This window comes from Lissotriton helveticus, chromosome 9 (genome assembly GCF_964261635.1).
Source record: "Lissotriton helveticus chromosome 9, aLisHel1.1, whole genome shotgun sequence".
NCBI classification, from domain to species: Eukaryota; Metazoa; Chordata; class Amphibia; order Caudata; family Salamandridae; genus Lissotriton; species Lissotriton helveticus.
Genome location: NC_136070.1, coordinates 513,606,060 through 513,626,581, shown reverse-complemented (window position 1 = coordinate 513,626,581; position 20,522 = coordinate 513,606,060). Strand labels below are relative to the sequence as shown.

General features: G+C 45.6%; 1 protein-coding gene across 1 annotated transcript in view; it reads right to left on the bottom strand.

Moving 5' to 3' along the window:
• Positions 1–2,823: 2,823 nt before the first annotated feature.
• The window catches only part of TBPL2 (TATA-box binding protein like 2), a 426,294-nt gene continuing 408,595 nt past the window's right edge, over positions 2,824–20,522 (bottom strand). The window contains exon 7 of the mRNA XM_078662091.1: positions 2,824–3,154. Within this exon, the coding sequence (XP_078518217.1) occupies positions 3,075–3,154 (80 nt within the window). The 3' untranslated portion in view covers positions 2,824–3,074. The remainder of the gene's footprint in view (positions 3,155–20,522) is intronic.

Here is a 20,522-nt window from a genome sequence, read left to right as displayed (position 1 = left end):
GCTTACCCAATTGCCAATACCTTTAGTTCCCTCTGACAGTCCCTAGTAAATGGTATAACTGGTACCTAGGGCCTGATGTACTAAAGAGGGTTCCCCAGGGCTGCAGCACGAATTGTGCCGCCCTAAGGGACCCCTCACCAAGCTCATGCAAATTTGCCACTGCAGGCTGCGTGTCTTGGTGCAGACAAACATGAAAATACGACAAGTCACACATCCTGTGTGCCATGCCTGCCGACACTGCATGCAGTATAAGTAAATCACCCCTACCGTGGGCCTTACTGCCCTAGGTCAGGGTGCACAATACTACATGTGAGTGCATACCTGCATGCACGGATATGCCCCTGTGCTGGTCAGTACTATTACTGCTAGTACAAGTGATCAGGGAAGCCATTTTGAAAGAATGTACTGGACACTGGTGAGAACGAAATCCCAAGCTACAAGAGGACTTAACTGAAAATATGGATGTTTGGTATCAAACATCTCATATTAAAAAAACATGCTGATGCCAGTGTCACAATTAGCTATACATGCACACAGAGGGCACCTTAGAGGTGTCTCCTGAAAACCTACCAGCCACTGTTTTGCTGACTGGCTGATTTTCGCCAGCCTGCCACCAGAGACAAGTTTCTGACCCCCGAGGGGGAGGGCCTTTGCTCTCAGGGAACCATAAACCGATCCTGCGTGGGTCGGGGGTGATTTGACCTCCTCCCACAGGATGGCCTGCAAATTAGCATTCCAAGGCAAAAGAGCTTCAGGGGCCTAACGCCATCGATATGCAAATCTGGTTTCTCTCAGAGGAGAGGAAGTCGTCCCCCTTTCTCCAGAGCCATTTGGCATCTGGACCGGTAGGAAAATGAGCTAGTTCAATAGACGTGTCCACCCTCAGGCTAGTGCCATCCCTAAGGTGGGATACCTAAAGGTGAGGTGAATTTTCAAAGTTAGCCATCGTGGTGATGGCAACATCATGAAATCTAGGACAGGGTATAACCACCTCCCAAAGTAAGTGGTAATCTATGGGGCATAGTGATCCCAAGGGAAGGTAGCCCATTGGCTCCTATTCTAAACTCGCCTAACATCCCTAAATTCAGTATCCTGACAAGAAGAAGAAGACTCGAACAGCCACAAAAGCAAGAAAGGCAGAAGAAGCTACTGACTTGGCACCAGCACTGTTGGCCTGGTCGCCTATTCTCAACAACTGCACCAAAGTCATCTCGCCATGCAAGCTGCTGATCCTCCAAAGCCTGGTAGAACTGCCTGCACTTCTTCAATTACACAGGAACTCCTGTGGAACAGCGGAGCGGTTTCCCTGCTTCTTACCAAAGGCTGAGTTGTGAGGCTCCAAGACCGGGAAGTACCTACTGCACCCGAGCCACCGAGCCTGAGCTGAAGTGACTCCAGACTCTAAGGCCACCTTGGATCTCCCCACTGTGGACTTTCCGACGCCGCTTGCACTATCTGGTTGCAGGCCCTACCTCCCACAACCACTCCGGGTGACAAAAATCCCACTCATAAAGACACCTCTGCATCCTTCGCACCAGGCCCACGGATAAGAGGACCAAAGGTGCCTCCCTCGTCCCTGAGCATCATGAGGTCTGAGCCTTCCTCCAGTTGATTCAGCCCGGTTGGACTCCCAGTAGCATCTGTTCACAAAGGCCAATTCCCATCGACTTGAATTGGGCCTCCAAAGCGGTTTTGCACCACTGCACCAGGCTGCCCTCGTGTTGCTGGAGGGGATTTGCTGGTGCGGCCTCGGACCTAACACCATACACACCTCAAGTCCCTGAGGGTGGTCTTGGTTTTCCTTTTATAGGATAACATTGCAGCCTCTGACAAATGCACTAAGTTCAGACTATATAAATGCAATCTTATTTCTCTTGAAAAATGTACTTACCTGATCAAATTGATTCTGGTGCTGAAACATATATAAAGATATGTTATTTTTATACATTGGTGTGGATCTCCTTATTGAGTTGTGTGCATCATTTATTGATTGTTGTGCGTATTTGCAGATCTCTAACACTCCTCTCTGATAAACTTAAGGCTGCTCGACCACAATACCCCCTAAAAGAGCACCTTGGGGTTGCTAAAGCAAGTCTCTTTTCCACTCCTAAGAGAATACCCAGACTCTTTGCCCAGTTTATCTCGTTTTAATATACTACATAAAGAGCCAGCTTCCTATATAGCCATTGGTTGAAGGCAATTTGGTCCCATCAAGGTTTAAAATCTTTGCGGTCCTTTTGAATTATTTTGTGGAGCCTGTAATTCTAAGGTACAACAGAGTGTCATCAATGTAGGAGTGGAATTGGAATGCATATGATCCACGAGAGGTTTCAAAGAAATGTTAAAGAGGAAGGGAAAGAGTGGAGAATTCTGTGAGAACCTACAATTCACTGGGAGTACAGAGCTGAACTCTAGGCTGACTGCTTTGGAAGAATTTGAACCAGAGACGGGCTAGGTTGAAGATGGTAAAATAAAATGTCATGGTCCACCGTGCCAAAGGCGGCAGAAAGATCGATAATGATAAGTATGCAGAGTGATCCCCTGTTGACAGATGGAGGATGTCACCCAGACATTCAGGAGGGCTGTTCCATATTTATGTTAACGGTGCTTAAGACCTAATTTGTAAAGTGCTAAGGACATTTTTGGTGCCAATATTTTTTGTAGTGGCAGGTGAAGTGTAGCATTCCAAAAGTGGTTTGCTTTATAGCCTCATGAAAAGTGCACATTTTTTCGATGCCCCATTAACTGACAGAAGTATATTAACTGGAGAGTAAATAATGACATCAAAACATCAATATAGAAAAATATTTATAAGCTTCATATTTTCTATTAACAAAATTAGTCTGCTTTCATTTATTTTTAAGTGCATAAATATCTTTGCAAGTACTATGCATACTTGGCAGGCACAAAATGTGAAAAGTAATAAAGAATTCTTTACAAAGGACTGTACAATAAAAGGAATACTCATGCGAGATTGAAGAACGTTTTAAACAGTATTTTAGGAAGTTAAACAACAATATTCGCCGTTCAACTTGATAGAGATAACCGGTCGCTGTTCCTTCGTAACAGTTATTTTAAGCAGCTTTCTTAAAACCTTTCAGAATAGGGTAGATGTTTTCAAATGCTTCATATATTTCAGAGCGCTCCTTTGCACCTAAAACAGTTGATAAAAAATTGGTATTATTATGACGACCTAGTAATTAAAACGCATTTATTTAGTAGAAACATTGATAGATTATAAATAATAGACAGAAAGCCATTGTTTCTAATGGAACTGTTTTGTCATTCCAAAAGTGTGCTTGTGGTTAACATTTATCACATGACAAAAACGTTTCCACGTGCCCACTTCAGATTGTAAACATGTACAATTATTTGCTAAATAAAAATCAATATAGATGTTTACCTTACAGCAATTTCTTATATAAAGTTAGGACATAAATCTAATAATTGACTTTTATGGCTGAATATGTTAATTATGATTTTTTATTAAAAAAATAGAAATGCAGAGACAAACACTGAGAAAGACAATAGACTTTTATTTGAATTTGCGTATAGAGTATTGTATTTAAAACCAATGATGGAGGAGGAAACGTATGATAACGTTCCACTACCAGAAGTTACAGCGTTTGTTTTCTGTAATGCAGCAGTAAATAACAGGCCTACACATACACATAAAACGTAGGTTGTACAGTTTGTCCTTTTTTGACCAGCACTCTTTTGCACTGCATTCATGCTTCCTGTACCTGCACCGTTTAGCCGTGCATCATTCTCAAAATATTGCCAGAATTAAATACGATGATGGAAGTGCAATGCAGCTTCGAATGGCTGACCTTAAGCCATTTCTCGTGAAAATATCACAGTTTTAACCCCTTAGCTGCTGAGGCTTCCGCCCTCCCCTCCCCCAGTGCTGAGCCGTTTTTTTGGGCTGGTAGTACTTTGCACTCAAGCCCTCAGAACTTATTTCACCAAATGCACCCAGGCCAAATCTGAGTCTTGTTTTCCGGGGATTCTAAAGACATCAACGGTTTGTAGATTTTCCAAGTGGAAACCGGTAAAATGGCAAAAAACAGCATTCATTTTTGGGGGTCAAATGGAAAAAAGGAGATGTGCAAGAAAGTGTAGTTTTTAAATATGGGGCCAGCAAAAGGTGTCCTTTAAAAAGACCACAATTCTGCCAGGTTCCAGGAATAAGCAGAGTTGCAAAAACACATTTCTACCACATTTTTTCTAAGTGGTAGTCTATTGTTCCTATTTTTTGTGTTTTTTACTTGCAGATTGTTGTGGAAACCTGTGAAACCTAATTATGAAGTAGACAAACTTTTTAGTTCAACTTTGAATTAGATTGTATTTTTGTCCCCTTTTATAAAACATTACCATTTGTGTAGCTCGCTCATGTTTTTCCCCCAAAAACTATTTGTTGAAATTAAAAAATAATGAAAATAAAAACAGAAAAAAGACATTGCTGATTATGTTTTTATCTGTCATGTTTGACCCAAAAGTAATATGAAGTGACCCTTCGGCCACAGGGATAGATAGTATTTGTTGGTTGTCCAAAAAACATGCTATAATGGATTGATGTTTAATGGTTAATAATTTTTTGTCTGTCTATGTTTTTTTTTTAATGAATATCCTTGTCTGCTCCCATTTGTCTCGAGTGTTGGACATTAATAATTCTAATGTGCAGTGGGTAAAGGGAGAAATTGAGTACACTGGAGCCTTGTGAGGCTTGCAGACTTTCATGAGACTGCCTTTGGGAGAGGATATTGGCGCCTGTGCCAATACCATCTACTGTGGCAGATTTGGACGTTAGAAAAACCACAGAGTGGACAATCAGTGGTAATGGAGAGAGGTAAAACCACACTGTCTCTGTGCCTCAGAATTAAAAGTGGCACACGTTTAACATCTAAAGGAGTGTGGTGCCAATGAACAAAATGAAGAACTAACCATTAAGCCATACATGTTGGACCGGAGGCGTCTATACCAAGCTACTGTATACAAGTGAGGCTAACTCCTTAATGGTGGTTACTAAACGCTAATGCTTTAGAGAAACAAATCCTGGTGGCAATCAGAGAAATATTAAGGCAAGTGCAAAGAGACGTTTTAAGGCATGGGCAAAGTGAGCTCTGGCCCAGGGCACTAGTCATTCAGGGGTCCCCCAGATAGAGCCAGCTCTGTTCTGCAGTCTTTCCCCGATGACCTTGAATAATTCTTCAACAGATTTTTTAAATCCTGTTTTCCTTTAATTTACTTTTATTGTGGGTGATGTGTGGGAGTCTATTACAGACATTTTACAGAGAACAGTTGTGTTTATATTTTATTGTAGCATCCATAAAAACGTTTCTTTTGGATCAAAACAGGACCTCACATATGAGAAATGGGAGGATGTCACAGAGATTAATTGTAGTAATATTAGTGAGCTGCTGCTGTGTTACAATATTGAAAACACGTAAGAACTTTGAGGAGTGTGCCTGAGCACTGTCAGTTACCTGGACAAAGAGGTCATAACTGAGCTGAAACTGGATCATAAAATCAAAGCTGTTCCGAACAGGGGTCCCTGTGGAAACAAGTCTATTTATCTACGGTAATGGAACATTTCAGGGATAAGAGGCAAGTAAAATTATCCTGAATGGGATTCATTCATTGAGTGACATCACATTCTCCTTTTGCAAGAAACCAGGTGTGGTGACTCGGGACGAAGCACAGAGACGGTACTTGTACTCAACAAGTGCTTTATTGGTCTAAACACCCTTTTCCGATATGGTACAGGTCTATATTATGGTAGAGGGGGCTCCGATGTCTTCTTGGGCGATTCCCTGCCCCTTGGTGAGATCCGTTCTCTCCTTCTGCACTCCCGTGCAAGGTCGTCAGGTCGAGGATCAGTCTTGGGGAAGGCGTGTAAGAAAACAAAAAAAACAAAGGACTCTGTTTGAGTGGGTTGCTCAACAACTCAAATGCTAGTGAGGGAGGGTAGGTGAGGAAACACTCAGTGCGCGGTCCGTATTTACAAGTGAGGTGTGCTCGGGGTGGGGGTACTGGGATAGACGGAACGGGGTGTCTATCGTGGCGGTCTTCCCCTTTTGCCCACCCAACCCTTGAAACGATTGCATACCAGCGCTAGCCACGCTCCTCCTGGAACGTGGCTGGGCGACCCACGGGGACGTTGGCCTACTCGCTCCGATGCATCTTCAGGCTCCTCTCCTCCTCCTTCGTATTCCGTCTGCTTCGGACCTCTCTCCACGCTCGCGTTCACTCAGACTCCTCCTCCGGTGTACACACACACCGCTCTCTCTCGGCTTCCTGGTTTTGACGGTCCAGCCCCTACCACGTCATCGGTCAAGGCGGGGTTCTGAGTGAACTCTCCCCAGTTAAAGAAACAGTGTTTTTTTCTATCGTCTTCGGGAGAGTGTAAGAAACTCGGGTCAGTCCAATCATCCTGTGGTTGAGAAAGAAAAGGAGAGACTTTGTAGTTGTCCTGACTTCCGGCCTCACTGTTTGATGTCCCGCGCGTAGCCAGTCCGCCCCTGTCACACACCACCCCCCTTGGATTCTCCCGATTGGGGAGAGGAAACCTAGGGCCAGATGTAGGAGCCCAAATACCGGTCGGTAACGGCCGATTTCGGCCGTTACCGACCGGTATTTGGGTTTTAAGATGTAGGGGCATGTAATTTTAAGAATCGGTAATTTTACCGATTCTGTAAATATACCGATTCTGTAATATACCGAATCGGTAAATTTACCGAATCGGTAAATCCATATGTAGCTCTCACTCCTGACAGTGCCACAGGCCCTTAAGAGTCGGATTTTACCACACAATCCTATTGTGTGGTAAAATACCGAATTCAGGTGTGCATGCACATCTGTGCATGCACACCTGTGCAATGTGACACACAGACATGCCCTTAGGGCATGTATGTGTGCCACATGTCACACAAGCCTGTACTTGGGGTGCTAGAGGGTGTCACAGTGACACCCCCTGCACCCTTGCAGGATTTGGTATTTACCGATTCGGTAAATACCAAATCGGTATTGCCCATTGATTCCTATGGGCTTCAAGGCCCATAGGAATCAATGGGCAATACCGATTCGGTATTTACCGAATCGGTATATACCGAATCTTACAGATTCGGTATTCCTGAATTTGGAATTACCTAAATCTGCCCCCTTCCCATTTACAGACTCTTAAATACCGAATCGGTAAAATTCGGTATTTAAGAGTCTGTAAATGGGAATTACCTACATCTAGCCCCTAGAGAGGTAGTCTGCACTGCCATTTTCTGTCCCTTTTCGGTGTTTCACTGTGAATGAGAATGGTTGAAGGGAAAGGAACCAGCGAAGGACTCTTGGATTTAGAGAGATGTTTCTACTCATCCACTGGAGGGGTGCATGATCAGTGAATAGGGTGAATGGGTTTCCCTCGAGATGATATCCCAGCTTGTCTACAGCCCATTTTATTGCCAGGTATTCCTTCTCTACCGTTGGATATTTCAATTCCCGGGGGAAAAGCTTCCTGCTTATGTATAGGATGGGATGTTCTATACCCTCAGGTGAAAGCTGTGACATGACAGCCCCTCTCCCATAGTCCGAGGCGTCTGTGTGGAGTATGAAGGGCCGGTTGAAGTCAGGGGAGGACAACACAGGACTGGTGGTTATGACCTTTTTTAGTGCATTAAATTCTTTCCACATTTGCTGCATGGGATGTAAGAGGACCTGGGCTTTCACATTTTGTTTAAGAGTGTCTGTCAGAGGGGCTGCTACTTCAGAAAATTGGGGGATGAAATGGCGATAGTACCCGATCAAACCCAAGAAGGCTCTCATTTCTCTCCTATTACCAGGGAAGGGAGTTTCAGCGATGGCTATGATTTTCTCAATCTGGGGCTCTATCATACCATGTCCTAACACGTAGCCTATGTATTTAACTTTTTGGTATGCAACTCTCGATTTCTTTGAGTTCATATGTAACCCGGCTTGTTCTAGTATACCTAGGATGGTTTGGAGGTGGCGTAAATGAGTCTCCCAGTCTGGGCTGAACACGACGAAGTCGTCTAGGTAGGCTGATGTGAATGACTGATGTTCCCGGAGGATGGTGTTCATGAGCCGTGTGAGGAGGAACCCGCTGCTGACCCCAGTTTGAGTCCTTACCTCGACATTGCCGATGACGAGACTCCCGCAGCCACCCAGGGGTTAACTAACCCGGACTCCTCTCCTACACAGGAAGAGGAACGCCCCAGGACGGAAAAGGACCAATCGGAACTGGCCCAGGGGGTTGGGCTGGCTCCTCAAAGGAGGAAGCAGGAACAGGACGGAGCGCGCGAGGAGCAGGAAGGAGAAAGCCGGGAGCAGACCGAGGACGCGGAAGAAAAACCCCGACCCGAAGACCGAACGTCCAGCAGCACAGACTTCAGCAGCATTGAAGAAGAAGACGCATGACTCGATACCTGGACTGAAGACTGGTGGACGCCCCCGGAGGAGGCCTACACGCCGCTGTAACTCTTGAGAGTTACAGCACTCACGGTACGTGCACCGGGAGAGGGGTGGGAAGGAGGCGAGGGAGAGAAGGTGTTGTTTTTGATACGTTAAATATTCCCAAGGAGCGGCAATTGTATTTTTGTTGTATTTAGGGTGGGGGGGTTTGGCTTTGTGGCTTACGGAACCCCGAGCAGGAAACCACAGAGAAAGTAACCCATTTTGTTTTCATTGTTTTGTAGAGTGCAAGGGACCTGCGAACCAGTTCCGGTCCAGAGTTAACATGCATGTGGGATTTAAATCCTCATTTACTTTAAAGTGACCCTTGACGTTAAAAGAGACAAAAAATTCAAGGATATTTTCTTTATGGCATTAGAGGAATCTCTGACTTTGTTATAATCCACTGCCCCACACTGCCCCTTAGCACGTTCACTTGGGTGTGTTCTTACCCCTTTTTCTTTCCTGGTGACGGACCTATCATTTCATCAGCCTCTTATTGTAGAACCTAAATTCTTACGTCACCCATCTCTTCTTTCTCTTGGGTACCCCGGGGACGTTACACCATTCACCTGGAGGGAGATCATCTTGAAGAACGGGAGAAAGAAGACCACCAACCACCACCTGTTTATTATTTTATTTACCTTTTGTTGATCTTCAATAAACCAAGCCATCATTGATCCACGTATAAGACCTCCTCGATTCTTTTTCCGCACGTCCCTCTCACACTTGGTGTCAGAAGTGGGATCTGGGAAAATGGAGGCAGCATTTCAGAAGATGGCGAAAGGACAAGAAAAGCTGGGACGCATGATGGAGAAATTTTTAGCCGTCGCAGAAGAAGATAGAGAAAAGCTCCACAAAACTCTTTCCACGCAAAGTCAGGCTCAAGAAACCGTTATTGGGAAGTTGGCAGAAACCCTCAGTCAATCCAGAGGGCATACCGGACTACCCTCAGTAGTTCTCCAGAAGTATGTAGAAGGAGAAGACCCTGATTTTTTTTTCTCAAACTTTGAGAGGATGGCCCGAGCCTCCAAGTGGAGCCTGGATAAATGGGGACAATATCTGGGTCCACTCCTTTCAGGAGACTTGCAATCTGCGTATCAAGCCGTTAACCCACAGGGCCTCACTCCTAATGATGAGGTAAAGAAGAATATACTAGAGAGATTAGGGATCGAGGAAGATACCTACAGGATTAAGTTAAGACAAATCAGGTAAAGGCCTCAAGAAACCCCCAGAGCTCTCGCGTATCGTATTCGAGACATGGCTGATAGATGGTTAAAGCCTCAAACAGCAACTAAGGATGAGATCATGGAAAAGATCTATCTAGAGCAATATCTAACATCATAATACCCACATGTACAAAAGTGGGTTCGTCAACACACAGGACTGACTCTAGAAAGGGCCATCGACATAGCTAGTGCCTTCAATAGGGCACAAGAATTGCAAGATGGAAAAGAAGAGCACCATTGGAAACATTCGAGTAGCACCCCTGTCCGTCTCACAAGACAACCAACCCCTTCCAAGTCAGAGCTTATCACCATCATGCCCAGTCCTTTACCGATACCGGTTAAAACACCGCCCCAACATGGTCCCCAATGCAACAACTGTGGGGGTTTTGGGCATATAGCGAGGATATGTCCCCAGAAGGAAGAGCCCATGTAGGTCGGTCTTATTCGTAACTATTATTGCACTCCTTCTGGTTCCAGCCCTCCCTATCATAAAGACGTGCTAGTCAATGGTGAAAGACGGCAGGCTTTAGTAGACACTGGCTGTTTTCATAGTGTAATGCGGCCCCAAGAATTCCCATGAGGAGTCACACAGACCAAGGGGGTTGTTAATAGTCAATGCGTACATGGGGATGAACGACAATACCCCACTACAGACGTTCAGGTACAACATGATCCCTTTGCCGATGCTCTTCCGGTACGAGTAGGCCTTATCCCAAGACTACCAGAGGCTTTGGTGTTAGGAAATGATTACACTCATATGCCCAGTTTGGTGAGGGAAACAAGGATTGAGGGTGAGGAATGGACTGGCCCTTTCGCACATGAATCGGATTCTGGATACCCCAAAAGCAAACCCAAAAAGACAGGAAAACAAAAAAAAAGGGAGAAAAAGAATTGGAATAGAATGGTTCTGGCTAAAAACCCCTAGGGAAATATTTGCCAACATGTTAAGAAGTTTCTGCCTGCTCAGAGAGGATCCTACTTTACGGGAAGCATGGAACAGAGCAGACGAAAAGGAAGACACGAAAAAAGTAGGTCCCTGGTTTCTCCAATAAAGGGGGTTACTATACAGGAGGGGTGGGAAGGACATGCCTCTCCTGCTTCTAGTTCCCCAACAGTATGAAGAAAAAGTTTTGTTTCTGGCCCATAGTCATCTATTGGGTGGACATTTCGGAGAAGAAAGAAAACAAAAAAACTATACTAGAAAACTTCTATTGGCCAGGCATTTACCAACAGATTCGCCGATGCTGCAAAGAGTGCGCGATATGCAAAAAAAAATAGCAGAGTCCTACCCCAGAGAGTCCCTTTACAACCCTTACCTCTCATCCAAGAGCCCTTTTCTAGAGTAGGGATGGACATTATAGGGCCCTTGCTTCCCTCCCGTAGTGGATGCCGGTTTGTTTTGGTTATAGTAGACTATGCTACTCGCTTCCCAGAAGCTGTGGCCTTACGTCAGCCAAATGCAGGGCAGATAGCTAAAGCAATGATCAATATATTCTCCCGGGTGGGATTTCCCCGAGAAATCATTACTGATCAGGGAACTCCCTTCACTTCTCGCCTGATGAAACAAGTCTGTACAATATTAAACATCAAACAGATTCGTACAGCAGCATATCATCCCCAAACTGATGGGTTGGTAGAACGATACAACGCCACCCTAAAAACAACCCTTAAGAAATTACAAAATCTTGAAACCCGTAAGTGGGAAGATATTATTGCTTCTAGCTCTTTTTGCTATCCGCAGTAAGAAACAACGTAGTACAGGGTATTCCCCCTTTGATTTGCTTTATGGTAGGCAACCCCGCACTCTTCTGGATATCTTAAAAGAAGAGTGGGAAGAAGAGCCAGAAGGGGCAAAACCCCTACCTCAATACGTACTCAATCTAAAAACTCAGTTGGGACAGATTCACAGTATAGTCACCTCTCATATGGAACAAGCTCAAGCTGCACAAAAAGTTCAATTCGATAGAAAGGCTAAAGAACGCAGTCTTGACATAGGGGATTATGTTCTCCTAATGATGCCCTCATCGGATCACAAACTGTTGGGACAGTGGCAGGGACCGTTTCAAGTTGTGGAAAAGGTTACACCAGTAACCTACCGCCTGGAATTAGACCCCAAAAAGAAAGCAAACACCCAAATCTATCATATAAATTTATTGAAAAAATAGGAGGGGCCGTTCCAGCTTTCCGAGGAATCCCTCAACAAACAACGCCCTCATCCCAACAAAGCATTGACAGTCATCTACCCCTGAACCAGAGACAAGAATTAAAGGCTCGGTTACTTTCTTTACAAAACGTCTTTTCCACAGACCCAGGGAAAACCAGTCTGATAGAGCATGTCATCTCCACTCCCCCAGACAAACAAGTAAAGTTATGACCCTATCGTATCCCTGAATCCAGAAGACAAGCAATAGAACAGGAAGTACAGAAAATGCTGAGTATGGGTATCATCGAACCATCTACTAGTGAATGGAACTCACCCATAGTACTGGTGCCCAAACCCGATGGGTCCATCAGAGTTTGCATCGACTTTCGGGAGGTCAACAAGATCTCCCAATTCGACTCCTACCCCCTTCCGAGAGTCGATGAGATGGTAGAACGGTTGGGCACTGCTCGTTACATTAGCACTTTAGATCTCTGTAAGGGCTACTGGCAGGTGCCCTTAAGACTAGAAGACCGCATGAAAACCGCTTTTTCTACTCCCAGTGGCTTATACCACTTTACTGTTCTTCCCTTCGGTCTTCATGGGGCTTCTGCCACGTTCCAACGCTTGATGAATGAAGTCTTGAGACCTCGTGCCTCATTTGCAGCAGCTTATATCGATGATATTGTCATACACAGCTCATCATGGGAAGAGCACCTGGTCCATCTGACCAAAGTTGTACAAGCCCTACGAGACAGTGGTCTTACTATAAACCCTGCCAAGAGCAAGTTAGCAGCACGATCCGTGAAATATCTGGGTTACCTCCTGGGTGAAGGTTATATCAAACCACAAGAGGAAAAGATAGCGACCATAAAACCATCACCTTTCCCCGGACAAAGAAAGATCTGAGAGCCTTCCTTGGGGTTCTGGGATACCACAGACAGTTTATTCCTAATTTTTCCCAACAGGTTGCCCCCTTGATAGATCTCCTTCAAAAAAAATTAAAGACAGAACAAGAGTTAAGACACCCCACTCCATTCCTTAAACAAGCTTTTTTCCAACTGAAACAAGCCCTTATGTCCAAACCGGTCCTTATGAGCCCCAACTATTCTAGACCGTTTATATTACAGACGGATGCATCTGCTACCAGTCTTGGGGCCGTACTGTCGCAGATCGACCTCCAAGGAAACGAAAGACCCATTCTTTTTATCAGCAGGAAGCTATTTGCCAGGGAGAAAAGATACGCAGTCATTGAAAAAGAGGCCCTTGCTATTAAGTCGGCAATAGAGTCACTTAGATCCTACCTAGAAGGAAGGGAGTTTACATTGTACACTGATAAAGCCCCGCTGGAATGGCTATCGAGGAATAAAGGACACAATGACAGAATATTAAGATGGTTCCTTGCACTACAACCGTATAGATTCCATACTTATCATAGGAAGGGAAAAGATCAGGCACATGCTGACTACTTGTCCAGATACCCTCTTGATCCTTTTCTTGCTAGCAAGAAAGTTAGGGTAGAGGGATGTGAGGAGGAACCCGCTGCTGACCCTAGTTTGAGCCCTTACCTCGACATTGCCTATGACGAGACTCCCACAGCCACCCAGAGGTTAACTAACCCGGACTCCTCTCCTACACAGGAAGAGGAACGCCCGAGGACAGAAAAGGACTAATCGGAACTGGCCCAGGGGGCGGGGCTGGCTCCTCAAAGGAGGAAGCAGGGACAGGACAGAGCGCGCAAGGAGAAGGAAGGAAAAAGCCGGGAGCAAACCGAGGATGCTGAAGAAAAACCCGAAGACCCGAAGACCAAACATCCAGCAGCACAGACTTCAGCAGCATTGAAGAAGAAGACGCGGGACCCAATACCTGGACTGAAGACTGGTGGGAGCCCCGGGAGGACGCCTACACGCCGCCGTAACTCTGGAGAGTTACGGCACTCGCGGTACATGCACCGGGAGAGGGGTGGGAAGGGGGTGAGGGAGGGGTTGTTTTTGGTACGTTAAATATTCCCAAGGAGCGGGAATTGTATTTCTGTTATATTTAGGGTGGGGGGGGTTGGCTTGTGGCGTACAGAACCCCGAGCAGGAAACCACAGAGAAAGTAACCCATTTTGTTTTGCATTGTTTCGTAAAGTGCAAGGGACCCGCAAACCAACCGACACAGGGCAGTTCCCGTCCAGAGTTAACATGCATGTGGGATTTAAATCCTCATTTACTTTAAAATGACCCTTGATGTTAAAAGAGACAAACAATTCATGGATATTTTCTTTATGGCATTAGAGGAATCTCTGCCTTTGTTATAATCCACTGCTCCACACTGCCCCTTAGTACGTTCACTTGGGTGTGTTCTTACCCCTTTTTCTTTCCTGGTGACGGCCCTATCATTTCATCAGCATCTTATTGTGGAACCCAAATACTTACGTCAACCATCTCTTCTTTCTCTTCGGTACTCCGGGGACGTTACACCATTCACGTGGAGAGACATCATCTCGAAGAACGGGAGAAAGAAGACCACCAACCACCACCTTTTTATTATTTTATTTACCTTGTGTTGATCTTCAATAAACCAAGCCACATTGATCCACGTATAAGACCTCCTCGATTCTTTTTCCGCCCATCCCTCTCACAAGCCGTTGAAACGTTACCGGAGCCCCATGAAGTCCAAAGGGGAGCACGTTAAATTCAAATAGCCCGTCTGGGGTAGCAAAAGCGGTCTTCATCCGGTCCTCTTCTCTAAGGGGCACCTGCCAGTAACCTTTGGTCAGGTCTAAGGTGGTTATATATTTTGCTTCTCCTAGTTTTTCAATGAGTTTGTCTATCCTCAGGATAGGCTAGGCATCAAAGGAGGATATGTCATTAAGGGCGGGAAGTCCATACAGATGCGGGTGCTCCCATCTGGTTTTGGCACCATAACTATTGGGGAAGACAACTCGCTTCTCGATGGTTTTATGACTCCCAAACGTAACATCTCCTGTACCTCTTTCTTGATTGCTGCTCTTTTTGCCTCAGGTATGCGGAAGGGGCATTGTTTTATGAGCTTCCCCGGTGTTGTTTCAATTCGATGTTCGATCATTGTGGTTTTTCCCGGAATATTGGAGAACAATGAGGCGAAGGGTCTTATAGTGTTCTGGAGGTCTTTCATTTCTTGTTCTCTGAGGTCTTCATTGATCACTAATTCGTCTAGGGTAGATGAAGAGAGGGGGAGTGTCGTTAGGGTGAGGTGGGTTGCTTTTGGCAGGGGTCCAACCACTTTTTCAAGAGGTTTATGTGGTATGTCTGTATCCTCCGAGGCGCCACTTGTATCTTGTAACTGGTTTTCCCTTTAGTCCCGACGACTTTATAGGGACCCATCCACTCTGCTTGAAACTTCTCTGTACTTGATGATAACAATACCAGGACCCAATCATTAATTTCCATCTTTCTCCATTTCTTCCCTCGGTCGTAATACGCTTTCTGTTTACCTTGATTCTTCTCCAGGTTGGAACATGCTAAGTCCCTCAGTTTTCCTAATTTTGATTTTAGCACCTGGCTGTATTCCAACATACCACGTTCTTCCTCCTCCTCCTCTCTCTCCCAAGCATCTTTAGTCATCTCCAATAATTACTGTGGTTGGCGCCCATACAGCATTTCAAAGCATTTCAAAGGACGAAGACCCTAAACTGCTTTGTTTTTGACCCCTGATAACATAAAGTGCGAGAGGTAATAATTGGTCCCATTCTCTCCCGTTGACTTCAAGCATTTTCTTTAGGGTGGACTTGAGGGTACCATTATACCTTTCGACGAGTCCGTCGGTTTGTGGGTGGTAGACAGATGTTCTTATCTGCCTCAGATTTAACAACCCACAAACTTCCCTCATTAGTTTTGACACGAAAGGGGTGCCCTGCTCTGTTAGCATCTCTTTGGGGAACCCTAGTCGATGAACAGCTCCAGGAATTTTTCAGAAATCAGGTGCGTAGTTGGAGCTCTCAAAGGAAACGCTTCTGGAAATCTAGTGGCTTAATCTATAATTACTAGAGCATATTGGATCCCACGTCCGGTCTTAGGTCGAGGTCCTATCAGGTCCATTCCTACTCTCTCGCATAGAGTTCCTATTATGGGGAGAGGTTGTAGAGGTACAGCTGAGGGGTGATGCGTGTTTCGCTTCTGACATATGTCGCATGCTTGGCAATGGGTTTTTATATCCCTATATATCCCAGGCCCAAAAAAATGTCTTAAGATATTCGTAGTCGGCTTTTCACTCCCCAAGCGTTAAATAAGGAAGCATCATTCGCTTGGGTGAATCTGAAACTTTTGTCCAGGGTCCAGGGCTCAGGGGTTATCAGTGCTGGCAAGGGAGTGTTGGATTTCGGTCTCAGGGGAACCTGGGGATGTGATTTGGGCTGGCCCTGTAAGGTATGTAAGAATAGGTCTAAAAATCTAGGGTTGTCTGTCCCTATAATCAATCCTTCGGGCAAATTATCCATCACCCCCACCCGTATGACATAAATCCTCCCATCGGACAGATCTAGGGGTATGGTCGCAACGGGGTAGTGGTTGACTTCGCCATGAACACATCTAATGTGCACCATGGTATCAGGGATCACCTAGCTGGGTTTTATAAACACCCCCTGTATTACAGATTGTCGGCAACCTGAGTCTAGCAGGGCTTTTATCTCTTTCCCATTCACCCGTACACTCACGTGATATGCGCTCCCCAACTCACCGGTGTAAAGAACCGATTAAGGTATGTATCACTTCCATCGGCTCTTCTGCTGGTTTTCTCTGGGGCAGAGTCTGGCGATATGCCCCCATGCCCCACACTCAAAGCATTGGGGCCCTCTAAAGGAGGGGACTTCTGGTCTGTTTGTTCTGGGTTTGACGGTTTCCATCACCATGCGGGGTTTCTTCTCAAATTTGGGTTTGTTTGGTTTTTTACGTTCTCCTACATACAGTTTTGGCTGGGCTCTAGAAAAGGTAGTGGCCATGTCAATGGCTTGTTCCGGCGTAAGATGTGAGTGCTGCTGCAGCCATTTCTGCGTGTTAAAAGGAAGAGCGTCAAGGTACTGCTCGAGATAGATCTTATTCATGATTTCTTCCTTGCTGCTTGTATTTGGTGTTAGCCACTTATCCGCGGCCATTTTCAATCGGAAAAAGAGGGTTTTGAGGTTTACCCTGGGTAACCCTCGTTCCCTACGGAACCTCACCCAATATGCCTCTGAGTCTAATCCTAGGTGATCAAGTATCACCTGTTTTATTTCGTTGTATGGGGTGTTTTCGTCTGCATTGGCCACCTGGTAGGCGGCTTGGGCCTCCCCGGTTAATAAGGGGGCTAGAAAGAACGGCCACTTCTCCATTGGCCAGCTACAGGCCCGGGCAGCTCGTTCAAAATTTAACAAGAAAGCGTCAGGGTCTTCCCCTGACGTATACTTCTGTAGTGAAATCCCGAGGGTCCTGAGTGGGGGTTTCGTTCTTCCGGAGGTACAGGGTGGGAGGGATCTCTCATCATCTTATGTAAGCCCTCGATCTGGGCGGAGATGGTAGCTTTGAACGTGTCTCTGTCTGCCTGGGCAGGGGTGAGGTGTTGCTCTACTACCCATCCGAGCTGTTCTTGGCCCTTCACGAGGTTTTGGATTAGGGTGTCCATCTTAATATTGCAGATGGCGGTCAGACTGCCTGCATTCTCCACTAGTTGTGGTGACTCGGGACGAAGCACAGAGACGGTACTGGTACTCAACAAGTGCTTTATTGGTCTGAACACCCTTTTCCGATATGGTACAGGTCTATAATATGGTAGAGGGGGCTCCGATATCTTCTTGGGCGATTCCCTGCCCCTCGGTGAGATCCGTCCTCTCCAGTGCAGGGTCACCAGGTCGAGAACCCGTCTTGGGGAAGGCGTGTAAGAAAACAAAAAAAAAAGGACTGAGTGGGTTGCTCAACAACTCAAATGCTAGTGAGGGAGGGTAGATGAGGAAACACTCAGTGCGCGGTGCATATTTATAAGTGAGGTGTGCTCGGGGCGGGGGTACCGGGATAGAAGGAATGGGGTGTCTATCGTGGCGGTCTTCCCCTTTTGCCCACCCAACCCGTGAAACGATTGCGTACCTGCGCTAGCCACGCTCCTCCTGGAACGTGGTTTGTCGACCCACAGGGACGTTGGCCTCCTGGCTCCGACGCGCCTTCATGCTCCTCTCCTCCTTCTTCGTATTCCGTCTGCTTCGGACCTCTCTCCACGCTCGCGTTCACTCCTCCTCCTCCTCCGGTGTACACACACACCGCTCTCTCTCGGCTTCCTGGTTTTGACGGTCCAGCCCCTTCCACGTTATCGTTCAAGGCGGGGTTCTGAGTGAGCTCTCCCCAGTTAAAGAAACAGTGTTCTTTTCCATCGTCCTCGGGAGAGTGTAAGAAACTTGGGTCAGTCCAATCATCCTGTGGTTGAGAAAGAAAAGGAGAGACTTTGTAGTTTTCCTGACTTCCGGCCTCACTGTTTGATGTCCCGCTCATAGCCAGTCCGCCCCTGTCACACCAGGGTAACAGAAGTGATAGTTAGAACAGGACATTTATCGTTTTCATCAAATGCTACACCTTCAAAGGCAGGTAGAGCTTCTGGAGGTCTGCTAATTTGGCTAATGAATGGATGTGTTCAATAGTGCCAAGATTATTTCTACCTACTGTAAAGACATTCTGGCTATTGTAATTACTTGTGGCATTCCTTTTTAGACCAGACAAATTGCCATTATGAAGGTCTATATTTTTTACCTTCCGGATAACTCTCAAATAGGCCCTATAGACCAACTGTCCATAATGCTTGATCAACTACACCCTTCATGTCCCAAAAAAGTTGCTAGTGACTATAATACAGCAATCGTACTTGGGGAAACTCTGCCTACTTTAACTAGTGAAGAGGATGAGGCAAGTTGTGTGCCTCTCTTAACAGCTGACCCCCGGTTTAAGCAAACAAAGGTTGCTGAGCAAATCATTGATATACTGGTAACGCAAGGGCTCAGGGCATTAAATGGCCACACAGTATCTGATACCTCCTGCAAACCCACCTTTAGAAGTAGCCTGTATTCCTACAATATTGATTGTCTATTTTTTACATCAAGATTTGGTCCCACATGGTTGTTATGGACGTGGTGTAAAGAGTGGATAGTGACCATGAAGCCCTTTGTGCACATCTGTAACTCGTTCTTTTCATAAACACCCCAATAAAACAAGAAACACCATTAAATACTATTATTTTAACACATAACTGCCAGAAAGTAAACTGGGCTAGGATTTCCAATAATGACATAACCCGGATTTCCATTTACCAGAGCTTCCTAAAACTACTGAGAGCTCTCGAACTAATGGACTAAAACTTTACTGGCTTCATCAGCCTTCACTGCAAGTGGTCTGCTCAACTGAAACAACATTTCACCAAAGGATGGATGGATTACACCTCTGGCACTCATCCTAGCTGGTTTACCATGGAATGTTGAGCAGCTAAATAAGAACTGTTTAAAGCCTTATGGAATGGGGATCATGGAGAGATAAAGGGGGCAAAATCCTATAAGGCAACTTTACAAACTTGCAGAAAATCGTGGGTGAAAGCTCAGTGGGATGACCTTACTGATTCCCTTCATAACAAACACATGAGGATGTTCTGAAGGATCAAGTCAAACGGAGTTGCTTCTTAGATATCCAACCTGATACAATTGTTCAACCACAATTATGGGTGTCTCATTTCTCAGAGCTTTAAGGAGCACGTAATAGCTCTCCTGACTCCCGATAGTGAAATGAAAATTATTTAGGTCGACCCCTTAAATGACAAAGATAAAGAGGTCCCTATGGTTTTTGTGCTGGCTGAAACCGAACAGGCCTTGTCCCAGTCAAAAAGGGAAAAAGCTCCAGGACTAGATGGCATCCCAGGGGATTTGTACCTGTCTGAACCGGCCGTTTGGGTCCTGTACAGAAACATTCTTAGCAACACAATTCTGAGAGATGGAGATATCCTCTCTCTTGGTGGGGACCGATTATTGTCCCTATCTTCAAAAAGGGGAGTCGGGATCTTCCAACTAACTCCAGGACAATCAGTTTTATCAACACTAGCAAAACATCTTCTGCAGGCAAGTCCTCTCAAGACCCTTGGACTAGACCTCAGACTATCATATTCCCTCAGACTTCCAAAAAGATTTCAGGGGCAGGGTTAGCATAATGGATCAGGTGTTCCTCTTCGAGAAAATTTGTTGGAAATATGTCGACTTGAAGCAGGGTCACCTATACTTGGCCTTCATGGATTTGAGGGCCGCTTTTGAACTTGTCCCTAGGGAAAAATCTATGGAGGGTCCAAAGGAATTATAGCAGTCTGGCAGACTTATTCAGAATCTTAGTCTCCACTCAGAAACGTACGCACAGGTAAGGTGGCATAATGACCAAGATCTCACACCAAGAATCCCAATCAAAAGTGGAATATGGCATGTGTGCATTTTAGCCCCTACATGATTTCGTTTATATATTGACAGTGAACTGGACTGTCTTGACAGTTGCATTTATGATGCCCCAAAATCAGCAGGCTCCAGTACCCCTGTACTTATGTTCGCAGATGACCCGCTTCTACTTTGTAGAATTCCCATGTGCTTGCAGGTCCTTTGCGATAAGGTTGCGTCCTTCTGTGTAGCCAGAGGACTAGAGATAAATACCTCAACATCTAAATTTATGGCCATTAGGCCTCACCAT